Source organism: Engraulis encrasicolus, chromosome 16 (assembly GCF_034702125.1).
Source record: "Engraulis encrasicolus isolate BLACKSEA-1 chromosome 16, IST_EnEncr_1.0, whole genome shotgun sequence".
Lineage (NCBI taxonomy): Eukaryota > Metazoa > Chordata > Actinopteri > Clupeiformes > Engraulidae > Engraulis > Engraulis encrasicolus.
Genome location: NC_085872.1, coordinates 19,746,299 through 19,758,595, shown reverse-complemented (window position 1 = coordinate 19,758,595; position 12,297 = coordinate 19,746,299). Strand labels below are relative to the sequence as shown.

At 45.1% G+C, this 12,297-nt stretch overlaps 1 protein-coding gene across 1 annotated transcript in view; it reads right to left on the bottom strand.

Moving 5' to 3' along the window:
• Positions 1-1,589: 1,589 nt before the first annotated feature.
• zcchc2 (zinc finger, CCHC domain containing 2) overlaps positions 1,590-12,297 on the bottom strand; it is a 65,383-nt gene continuing 54,675 nt past the window's right edge. The window contains exons 13-14 of the mRNA XM_063219920.1: positions 6,027-7,709; positions 1,590-5,609 (exon numbers count right to left, since the gene is read on the bottom strand). Coding sequence (XP_063075990.1) covers positions 5,548-5,609; positions 6,027-7,709 — 1,745 coding nt within the window. The 3' untranslated portion in view covers positions 1,590-5,547. The remainder of the gene's footprint in view (positions 5,610-6,026; positions 7,710-12,297) is intronic.

Sequence of the window (12,297 nt, the reverse complement as noted above, 5' to 3'; positions counted from 1 at the left end):
GACTATTTGCAGAAAATTATCATCAAGATGTACAGTGCGTATGTATTGATTGTATTGCTATATTTAGGTTTACCGTCTTTTGTACATTCTTGAGCAAATAATGACTCTTCATCAACAGCAATTACATCCGTTTGGACAACTTTTGTTCTGATTTGATAGGCCTATGACTGGGCCTGATTGATGAGTCCACCCTCTGAGGTAGAGACCATTCAATTCACCAATTTTCTTCCACAGCACCTCACATAGAGGCTATATCCAACACCAGTCTGATGTTCATTGGCAAACCAGAGGTGGGCCTGCACAGGTTCCTTCTTAAACAATATTACCATACGTGCACTGCAGAATTTTCCTTGCCATTAGGGTTATATGTTACCAATAGTTTTTTTCTTAGTGATTGATGTCACAGCTGCCTTGAGATCATTGTCTAATTACTCAAGTGCAGTTCTAGGGTGCTTTCTCATTGTTCACATGATTATTGAACCATCACAAGGTCAAATCTTGTATGGACTCCCAGACAGGATGATTGATGGTCATTTTGTATTTCTTAAATTTTGGAAGAAAAGCACCAAACACTTGGCTACTTAATATCCAGTTTCTTGCTTGCTGTTTTGTAGCCAATTTCAGTCATGTTCATGTTTAAAATCTTGTCCCCAGGGCAGGAAATTCGTGAGGGCCATGAGGGCCCTCGTGCCCTCCCACTTTGGCCTTGTGCCCTTGAAAAAAATATCTGCCATAAGGCCACAGTGGCCTTGATGCCCTCTCTGACTAAGCCAGGCACCTAATTGATTAAAATGCATTAAAATGCATGAAATTGCATCTAAGAATCACACATTTTCTTGGGGGAGGAACCCCAAACCCCCCGTCCAAAAACATGTCCTATCACGAACATGGTCACCCTACCCTTCTTACAATCTTGTACTTCACACTGCATTCGCTCTGAATTAACACCAGCGACCCTGTGGAAATGCTGGTTACATTTGATTTTACTGCTAGAAAAGACCAACTTACCAACCACTGTTATGGCCTTGGTGCATTGGCTTTTGTGCCCTTGAAAGTTTGACAACTCAAAAGGCCAAGTGGCCTTGCCCTTAAAATGACAAAATTCCAGGCCTGCTTGTCCCAGACATCCTTTGACAACTCTTTCACTTTTCCCATGTTGGGAAGTTGGCTGATTCCCCACCCACCTTGACTAACAGATGCTCTGCAGGGCACACTGGTTGGGAGTGTGTCTATGGTCCCACATCACTAAGACTTTTCACATTATTAGGACCATTGGTCCCATAGCATATTCCTGCTGCTCCATGTTCCCACATTTCTCAGAATCTATTCACATTTAGCTCCTATGTTCTATGGCGGTGCAAAATAAATGTTCTTTGTTTGGGAACATGGAGCTCTGGAACATATATATATACAGGTATATATATATTTTAAGTGTGGTAACAGCAGGAAATTGTGGGACCATTGGGCTGTGGTACCAATCAATCAAACAATCAAAATTAGATGGGAACAAAGATGTTTTTTAATTAATAATTTAACTGTTGGGGCAGTAACAAAAGGACAACATGACGCTTGGGGATATGTTTTTTTTTTTTTTTTCAATATTTATTGCTGATAACTCAAGATAAAGATAAATTTGCTTAAAATGCAAATTGCTCTCTAGAAATATATCTGAACTTTCCAGTAAATAGCAACGTTTAAGATATTAAACAGTAAACACAAAACCAGGGTAACAATTTACCTCATGTATACGGCACAGGTATCTCTTTAAAGAAGAATAGCAAACGCCTCGAGTAGCTGCGTAAGTGCAGGATGGGACTGGGTCCTCGCCCTCAGTCAGAGCTGAACTGCCCATCTGGCATAGCGGGCATTTCCCAGTGGGCCCCACACCTTCGTGGGCCCCTATTTTCAGAAATGTACGTATCTTTTTTTTAAAACAGTTCTGAAAATAGGGGCCCATGAGGGTGTGGGGCCCACCCACCGGTCAGTCAGTTCTGCGCCGCTAATTATGAGGGGCCCCTTTAATCCAGAAGTGCCCGGGCCCCATTTCTCACTAAGTCCAGCCCTGCCCTCCGTCCACCTCCTTGGGACAGCTCTAGAGGGTCTGTGCGTTTTTTGTCTTTTAAAGATTTTTTTCTCTTTTGTACATAAAACAAGTCAAAAACATGATCCCTTCATGGAAAACCAATACAAAATATTTTTTTTCTTTATTATCTGTTTTGCATATATTATAAAAAAGTATGTTTCTCACCACCACCCCCCTCAGTTTCTGCTTTGGCAGTTTAAGCAAGGTCTCCAGAGAACAAAACAATAACAAACAAACAAATAAAACCCCCAAAAAGAAACAAAAATAAAATTAAAGTAGAAGTCTGACGACGATACAAAAGTGTTTACACTGCATCATTTACGGAAGTGGCAATTGAACAGATAATCCCACCACATCATCGTGTACATTCGACAAAAACACTGAACGTAGCCATACAGCATGCTGGTAAACATGAGTTTCACAACCATCATACTTCCTTATATAATAGCCATTCAAATAAGGGGTTCACTTCAATAGTCCATCAACACATAGAAGGTTTTTGCTTGTCCAGGACACAATATTTGTTCCGCTGGAAGAAGAAATGTAAGTGTATGACATGGAAACACACAGCTTAACACAAAAAAAAAGAAAACACTTGGGACACTAAGCAGTCTCTTCTATCCTTTCTAACGTAGTGCTGGAATAACAAGTCTATTTTATGGTATATGCAAAGAGGAGGAAAAAAAACACTGAAAATTGAATACAGGTACATAAGCAGTTTGAAGTGTTTTACCGTTCTAATCACCAAAATAGATAGAGCAATGTAGAAAGTGTGTGTGTGTGTGTGTGTGTGTGTGTGTGTGTGTACAACAGTTACACTACTGCAGCTGTACCTCTTGTGTGATTGTGGTCAGAGATGAGTACACATGTTAGATCTGCCTCTCCTTCACCCCCTCTTGCAGTTCCTCCCGTTTTCCTGTTACTTTCTCTATCCTCCACTACACTAGTACAGATATATGCACTACATCAGTGGTCTGCAATTACTTTCCCTCAAATTATGTAGCGGCAAATGAGGCGGAGGGCCTCACTGATAGCACACAGATTGGAGCCATCTGTGAGGTTTGAACGTTTTCTTGTGAGGTTTGAGGTTTCCATTTGAGGTTTTCATTTGTTCCAACCTCATGGCGGGCCAAATGTTTGCCATGCCCGAGCCGGATCTGGGCCGCGCACGGGCCGCCATTTGGAGACCACTGCACTACATCATTATCACTCATGAGCAGAAACTCATGTGTCCACTCCTTCTCACCCTCGTACTGTATCATCGGTCTTTGTCCCATTAGCCTTTCATTAGATTTCTTCGTCAGTTCTGACTGCTTTTAATATTTCATCTTATAAAATGGAGTCGATTTTCTGCCTATTTCCTTCCATTATTTGACAGATCTCATACCTATTAGCTGTTACGAACTGAGGGTACAGAGTCCTATCATCATATCATATCAACATCAAACCAATGTGACGTCATATTTAAGTTCTTGCCAAAATCCAAGCCGGCATAACAACTATCTTGACAAATTATTCAATATTGATTGAAATGATCAACATATTGTTGATAAGGTAGAATTCACCTTTGGAGATGTGTTTAGTAGACTTCAACAGACCTGTAATAAAGAAATAACAAGAATTTCTGACCTGAAGTCTTTGCCTTCAGCCACTAAACTTCACATGTCCCACAGTATGTCCCAACTCTAAGAGTATACAGCTTAGCTTAAGCATGCTCAATACCCACAACACCTGAACGTTAGTTAGGCAGAAGTATAGTATGTTGAAATAAACACACCATCAGTCCACAAAAAGGAGGGAAATGAGGTGTCAATACGACTTTTAACACCCCCAGGCTGCATACGGTCGGTCAGTCATATGAAACTTTGCATATACCATAGAAACACACTTTGAACAGAGCTCCCACACTCAAGACTACTTATACTACCAGTGCTGTGTGTGTATTCAAGCTCAAGCGGGTCATTTTAACATCACCCTCTGGTGGTTACACCACCACATTACACAGACGTCTCCAAAGTCATCCCAAACTAGAAATGCACTCATAGTGCAGACCTTCGCCAAGGAAGCTGTTTGATAGAACATTTGACTATGTTACACAATATTTTTTCCCCCCAAGTTTTTCTGCCTAGTTGTTGTGGAGTTGGAATGTCAAAATTCGCAATGAAGAATCTTTTTAAATATTCCTGGATCCGGATAGCAATTCGAATCACCACAAAAACCACTTTATCATTTCCAACAAATTTGAGTTAACCTGCTGATAGACAAACAGACACAGACAAACCAACGCTACTGAAAACAGCCTCCTTGGCAGAGGTACGTAATCAAACAACACAGTGGACAGATCAGGGGTGCGTTTCTCGAAAGCGTAGTTGCTAGCCAGTTAGCAACTTGGGTAGTTGCCAATGGGAAATTGCAACTACGGTTTCGAAAAACGCACCCCAGTACAGGTTATACTCTCAGTGCACTTAAGGACCTGACATAACCATCAAGTTAGGCTGAGCATGTTACCATAGTGCTTTATATACTTAAAAAAATAAAAATAAAAACAATAATACAAAAATGAACATTAAAAACAAACGAACGAATAACAGCAGTGCAACACTACCTGTCTGAATCATGATTATGAACTTAAAACAATTCACATCACGTGACAGGACAACGATCAAGCCAACGGAAATACTGCTTACCGTACATTCAGAGCTTTTCAATGAAATATGAATACAGGCTTGTAATGCAACCACCACATAAATTAAAACAACTGTAAGGTTTCTTCACCATGCACCAACAAATCAGAAGAGTTCTTTCAACTTGTATCCTCTTTTTTTCTCTTTTAAACATTCACATTTTTTGTTTTCTTTTGAACATTTTCTTAACATTGAATTCAGCTGCTCTTCAGGAGTTTGTCGGAAAACAACGAATTGAGACAATTTCGTGAGAAACGTCTATAATATTATCAACATAGACCTTCTCTTTAAAACCTTTGAAAATGTACAGCTTACTGTACAGCTCTCAAGTTTCCGTCAAGTTTTATAAAACCAAGGAGAATTTTTTAAGTGCAGAACCAAAAATCACAGAGGAAAAATAAAAAAGGAAGTATACCAGAAATATCAGCCTTATTAAACTAAAAACTGAAACTTAAAAAGTAGTGGCTGAGACAGGAATAAAAATAAAAGTAGCGCAAATCACAGTTGCACTCGCAACCCAACTCCATTAAATTATTGTCTGTGACCTGGAGTGCTTTCATCGTTTACATTTTCTTTCTGTGTGTGCATTTCCTTTTCCTTTCCCTGCATTAGCCTTTGAACGTTTGAGGCACATCCATTAAACTCGCAACTTGCCCACATTCCAACTCAAACAAATGTTCTTCCGTTTGTTTCTGTTAATAAACAACCAGCCAAACAACCCAGACCACGGGCCACAGGGAAGCCGGAGAGCAAAGGACAAGTCCATGGTCCCCCATGCTGTCAGTCAATTTTGTCTAGTGCTTCAGAAAATTGGGTAGGAAGGTACTTCAGCCGGAAGCCACCTGCAACACATACACATGCACACACATGCAGACAGACGCACACACACACACACACACACACACACACACACACACACACACACACACACACACACACACACTTAAACACACAACATGCACACATACATACGCACATGCAGACACACGTTCACATGACCAACCACCACAGAGGCACACAGGTACGCCCGCATTCAAGCAAACACACACAAACACCACACACACACACACACACACACACACATAAGGGAGGGTCAGTATGTCTGGCTAAGAGACACACACAGTAATAGTGACATAAGATATCATCTTCATCGCCACCTCCTGGTGGTGGTAATGTTAAGGTTAGCAGCGCTAAAGCTCACAGCGCTAAAGGCTAGCAGCGCTAACAGGCACCGCGACTGCTGCCGCCGCCGCCATTACCTGGCTGCCCGCCGTCTGCCGCGGTCTGCTTGCACTCCTGCGCGTAATGGCCGCTCATGCCGCAGTTGTAGCAGGACACGTTGGCCGCCTTCTTCACCCCTCCCCCCCCGGGAGCAGAAGACAGAGGCCCAGGAGCCCCACCGCCGGGCATCATGGCGACGGAGGAGAAGATGGGCGCGAAGAACCGGTTGAAGGCCGGGATCTGCGCCAGGCCATAGCCGGCCGACTGGGCCGCCAGCAGGTGCTCCGAGTGGGCCGAGTGGTGCAGCTGCAGGGGCCGGGTGGCGGGGTAGCCTGGGTGCGGTGGGGGCGCAGAGTGGGGCACCCCCATGTGCAGGTAGAAGGGCCGCGCCGCCTGGTGCTGATGCTGGTGCTGATGCTGGGCCCCTACTGTGGGGGGTTTCCCGGCGACGACAGCGGTAGAGTGGGCGGGGCTGTTCTGGTGGGCCTGGGGTGGGACGCCGGCATTGGGCGGGTAGCTGTTGCCGCGGAGAGGCGGCATGTGCAGGAAGGAGAGCGGCGGCGGCGGCGCGCTGTACATCTGGCGAGCCGTCAGCTGCGGCTGCGGAGGCAGGAAGTAGCCCGTCGTTACCTGGTGACCGCCTCCTCCTACTCCCCCACTTACCCCACTTACGCCTCCTCCTACACCTGGTCCACTCATCCCACCTCCTCCTACACCACCTCCTCCTACACCTGGTCCACTCATCCCACCTCCTCCACTGTTGTTGCTACAGCCGCCACCGCATCCACATGCAGCGCATTGCTGCTGCATATTACCCTGCTGCTGTTGTTGTTGTTGCTGCATATTGGACTGCTGCTGCTGCTGCTGAGACTGTGGCTGGGGCATGGCAGTGGGAGGGGTGACACTGCCCATACCCATACCCATACCCATACCCATGCCGATGGGGGTGGGGGGCATGCCGGCGGTGGGGGTGGCGGGGGCGCTGGAGCTGGAGCCGGAACCGGAGCCGGAACTGGAGTTGCCCGGTAGCTTGGGCACATAGTTGGCAAAGCCAACGCTGCAGTTCAGGTGGGAGGTGGTGGCGGTGGCGCTGGTGCTGGCGGTGGCATCACTGTGTGCTGTGCTATGGGTGAGGGCAGGGCTGGGCGCTGGGGGCACGGTGCTGGGGGCTCGCGTGGGCACCCCAAGGGGCAGGGGCAGGGACGGGGGCAAGGACGGGGACGGGTGCGATGCCACCGATGACGCCAACGACAATGACGACGAGGAGAGAGGAGGGGACGGGGTGGGTTGCAGGGACGATAGGGAACCTGAGCCCAAAGCAGGACTGAAACCTGAACCAGAACTCTGACCTGAGCCCAAACCCAAACCCGAACCTGAACCCGAACTCTGACCCGGGGCTGCTGTTCCTGTAGTTGACGGTAGTGCAGACAGTGTGGCATCATTAGCCGAGGTCGCGGAGGTTGCAGAGGAGAAGCGCTCCTCCGCAGAGGACAAGGAGGAGGAGGAGGAGGAGGGGGTGGCAGAGGGGAGGTGCACGACTGCCGACGGCTCGGTGGAATTGGGGTTCCCCTTGGAGGAGGTGGTGTCCTGGGTGATGGTGGAGTGCTTTTCCAGCGCCGGGGGCAGAGGGGTGGTGGTGGGGTTCATCTGCCCGTTGATGCCTTTGGCAGGACGAGCTCTAAGGGTTCCCGTGTCCTGCCCGTCCGTGTCTGACTTGCTGTCTGTATGTATGCAAGGAGGAGACAAAATCAACAAGCTGTTTAGAAGGTGCAGGATTCAGAGGAAAATTCAATAAAAAAAGATTATGATATACGTATAATACAATTCAAAACAAATGTACATACAGTAGTGCTCAAAATAATAGCAGTGTCTTTACAAAGGTGAGTATATGTCAAAATTCTTGGAGTAGATTGTACTTTAATGAGCAAAGATGCATTGGGGATATTGCACATTCAATTAATATTAAACCTTCGAAACAAATGCACACATGTGTAACAGACCCCTTGATCACTACCTGGATTTTGTTTATTCATGAAAACATAATTGATTTTCAACAAAATGAGTATTGTATTTTCGCCAAACTTTCAACAATCGGTAACATAATCAATATTGGTGATCGGCCTCCCCGGGCCGAAGGTCTCTCCAAACGTGTTTACATTCCTTAAAAAAAGAGGGTGATGATTACGCAGACTACGTCACAGACACTATTGCTGTTGTTGCACAGACTTCTACCATCAGTATTGCTGCTAAAGACACCAGTGACTGATGTGTTCTTACTCTTAAAGGTAAGATCAGTGTTTCTTACACTTGGCAGTTTTAAAATGTGAATAACTGGGTTTGTTAAAAAATATGAAAAAACATTTTTTGTCAATCTCATTTTAATGAAGTATTCCTGTATGAATGCCATTTGGGAGAGAGAGAGAGAGAGAGAGAGAGAGAGAGATAGAGAGGGAGAGAGAGACAGAGAGGGAGAGGGAGAGAGAGAGAGACAGAGAGAGAGAGAGAGAGACAGAGAGAGAGATCTGCTTTTTTGAATCGCCACACACAGATTGGTGGGTCATGCCCCTGCCTGATTTATGTGGACATTTTTTCTGAATAAAGAACCTAAAATGTGCACTTCTAGGTATGCTTAGCATAGTGTAGGTAGATAGGTGCACCTGGTTAAACAGAACACTACCTCATTCACACCACATGGGGGCACCGACTACCTTTTCAAGAACCTAAAATGTGCACTTATGGGTATGCTTAGCATAGCCTCCACTCAATATTTTTACATTTTAGTTAGCAGGTCAGTAATGATTATTTCCACAGTGTAAGCCACTCAGAATCTGTTTTTATTTACAGTGACTTGGAGATGAAGGCTGCCATCTCACTGCTGGTGCTGCTGCTCTCCATGTGTGGAGTCCAGACAGAGAGCCACGGCACTGACGCCTCTACTGAGCTGAAGGAACTCAGAGACATGCTGGTGGAGCTGAGAGTAACACTACGACATACTCGAGACGACGTTAAGGTTTTGGAGGCAGATAATGTGGCAATGAAACAAAGGCTGGCAGTCAGTGAGACCAAGGTGGAGGTACTGGAGGCCGACAATAAAGCATTGAAAGAAAGGCTGGCAGTCAGTGAGGCAGATAATGTAGCAATGAAACAAAGACTGTCAGTCAGTGAGAGTAAGATTGAGGCGCTGGAGGCAGAAAATAAAGCAGTGAAAGGAAGGATTGTGGTCAGTGAGAGTAAGGTGGAGGCTCTGGAGAGGGCACTGCAGGACACCAAAGCAGAAATGAAGACGGAGGTAGATGATCTGAAGAAGGAAAATGCAGCACAAGAGGCATAGCTGACAGCAGTAAAGACAAGACTGGCAGCCACCGAGACAGAAGTAGAGAATCTGGAGAAAGAGATCAAAGCAGCACCCAAGGTGGCCTTCTCAGCAGCTCTGAGGGAATCCGGAGATGGATACACAGAGGCTGGGAGTGATGACCTGAACTTAGCGTTCAAGAGAGTCATCACCAATGTAGGAGAGGCTTACAGCAGTACGACTGGCTTCTTCACAGCTCCAGTCAGGGGCGTGTACTACTTCAGGTTCACGGTTAGGGATGATCTAGCCTCACACTTCATGTACATCAGGATGCATAAGAATGGAGAGAAGCTCATGCAGCTGGCTGAGTACGACACCGATGGACGCCCCACCTATCTGTCCAGTGGCCTGACTCTGCAGCTGGAGAAGGGAGATACGGTGAACATGATGCTGCTAGGAGGCTTAAGGCTCTACGATAGTGGCAATAGCTACTGCACCTTCAGTGGCTTCCTGCTCTTCCCTCTGAACGCCACAACATCACCATGACCACTCACAGGGCCGCTGACAGCTTTGGCTGGACCCAGGACAAATGTATTTTAGAGGCCCCCCCTACTAAGTACTCAAGGGAAGTCTGAATAGGCCTTTCAGGAAACCATAGTTAGACTGAATAACTCCTAGAATCTGTATCTTGGTCATTACCGTTTTGTCATTACCTGTGACAATAAGGTTAGTGGTGAAGGCTCACACCTTATCTGTTTAGAAGGCACAGGATTCAGAGACAACTACTAGAGTGCCCTCCATAATTATTGGCACTCCTGGTTGAGATGTGTTAAAAGCCTTAAAATAAATTCAGTGTTTATTGCAGAAGAATACTGTCACACTGGAAATTGTAGAAAAATGTAGCCTTCAACTCAAATGAATTGTAAGAAAATAAAAAAATCCCTGACTAAAAAATAATTATTTTTCATTAAATCACCTGTTCCACAATTATTGGCACCCTTAACAATTCCCAGGAAATAAATATAATTGAAGCATTTCTATCATTTCTACAGTAGTTTACAAAGTTTACCAGAGTATGTAGGAACATTTAATTAGTAATTCATCACTTCCTGTTTCCCTGGGGTATAAATATGACGTGACACCGAGGCCATTTCTCTTATCCACTCTTAAACATGGGAAAGACAAAGGAACACAGCATACAAGTGAGGCAGATGTGCGTCGACCTTCACAGGTCAGGCAGAGGCTACAAGAAGATTGCCACTCAACTGCAGCTGCCCATATCCACTGTGAGAGGAATAATTAAGAAGTTCAAAACAACTGGAACAGTGGTAAACAAGCCTGGACGAGGACCCACGTTTATTTTGCCACCACGCACAGTGAGGAGGATGGTAAGAGAAATCAAAAGATCTCCAAAGCTCACTGTTACAAAATTACAACAAATGGTAGCATCCTGGGGTCACAAAGTCTCCAAATCAACCATCAGGCGCTGTCTACACGCCAACAAGCTGTTTGGGAGGCATGCACGGAGAAAACCTTTCCTCACTCACAATCATAAATGCAAGCGTCTGGAGTTCGCCAAGCGGTATTGGGGCTTCAACTGGGACTGTGTGCTTTGGTCAGATGAGACCAAGATTGAGCTTTTTGGCAACAAACACTCTAAGTGGGTCTGGCGTACCACGAAAGATGCGCATGCTGAAAAGCACCTCATACCCACTGTGAAGTATGGGGGTGGGTCAGTGATGCTGTGGGGCTGTTTCGCTTCCAAAGGCCCTGGGAACCTTGTTAGGGTGCATGGCATCATGAATGCTTTGAAATACCAGGACATTTTAAATCAAAATCTGTTGCCCTCTGCCCGAAAGCTGAAGCTGGGTCATCACTGGGTCTTTCAGCAAGACAATGACCCTAAACTTATGGCCAAATCTACACAGAAATGGTTCACCAGACACAAAATCAAGCTCCTCCCATGGCCATCTCAGTCCCCTGACCTCAACCCCATTGAGAACCTGTGGGGTGAGCTGAAGAGGAGAGTACAGAGGAGAGGACCCAGGTCTCTGGATGATTTAGAGAGATTCTGCAAAGAGGAATGGCTGAAGATCCCTCTTTCTGTCTTTTCCCATCTTGTGAAACATTATAGGAGAAGATTAGGTGCCGTTTTGTTGGCAAAAGGGGGTTGTACAAAATATTAACACCAGGGGTGCTAATAATTGTGACACACATTATTTGATGTCAAATAATTATTTCTTTATGTGGGATTTTTTCCCCACTGAATAAATGCACTTGTATTGAAGGTTGGATTTTTCTCTTTTTTTCCATTAAGGTCCCATATTATTTAGAAAAAAAATAAAATAATTGGAAGCTAAAAAACACATCTCAACCAGGGGTGCCAATAATTATGGAGGGCACTGTATATATACACTGTGTGCAGAATTATTAGGCAAACATGTTTTTTGACCATATTGTCCATTATATGCATATTGTCCGCCACCAACCTCTATGGACATGAACACCTATTGGATTTAAGCATTCCAGGTCATGCATATTGGTATAATAAGAGACAGTGTGATCGGAGGGGCCCAATACCCTATATCAGGGCAAAATTAGTGTGCATAATTATTAGGCAACTTTGTTTTCCTCTGGGAAAATAGGCCACAAAGGAGATCTAACAAACTCTGAAAAGTCTATAAACAATTTTGAAGTCTTCCAGAGGGATGTGGCTGTCTTGAAATTGCCCAGATATTGGTCATATCCGTCTAATGCACCATTACGAAGTCATCAGTGTCACATGCATTGTGCTCACAAAGTAACTGCCGGATTGAGAAGAATTGAAGGTCAAACTATCACAAAATGATTACCCTGCAGTGCTGTTATATCCCAGAACTGAAACCTACATTGTGTGTCCACAAGAACATTGTATTCAGCACTCAGAGACATGACCAAGGTAAAATAGGTTGAAACCTGAAGACCACTCAACAAGAAATGCAGTCAAGACTGGGTCAAGAAAGGTCTTTAGACAATTT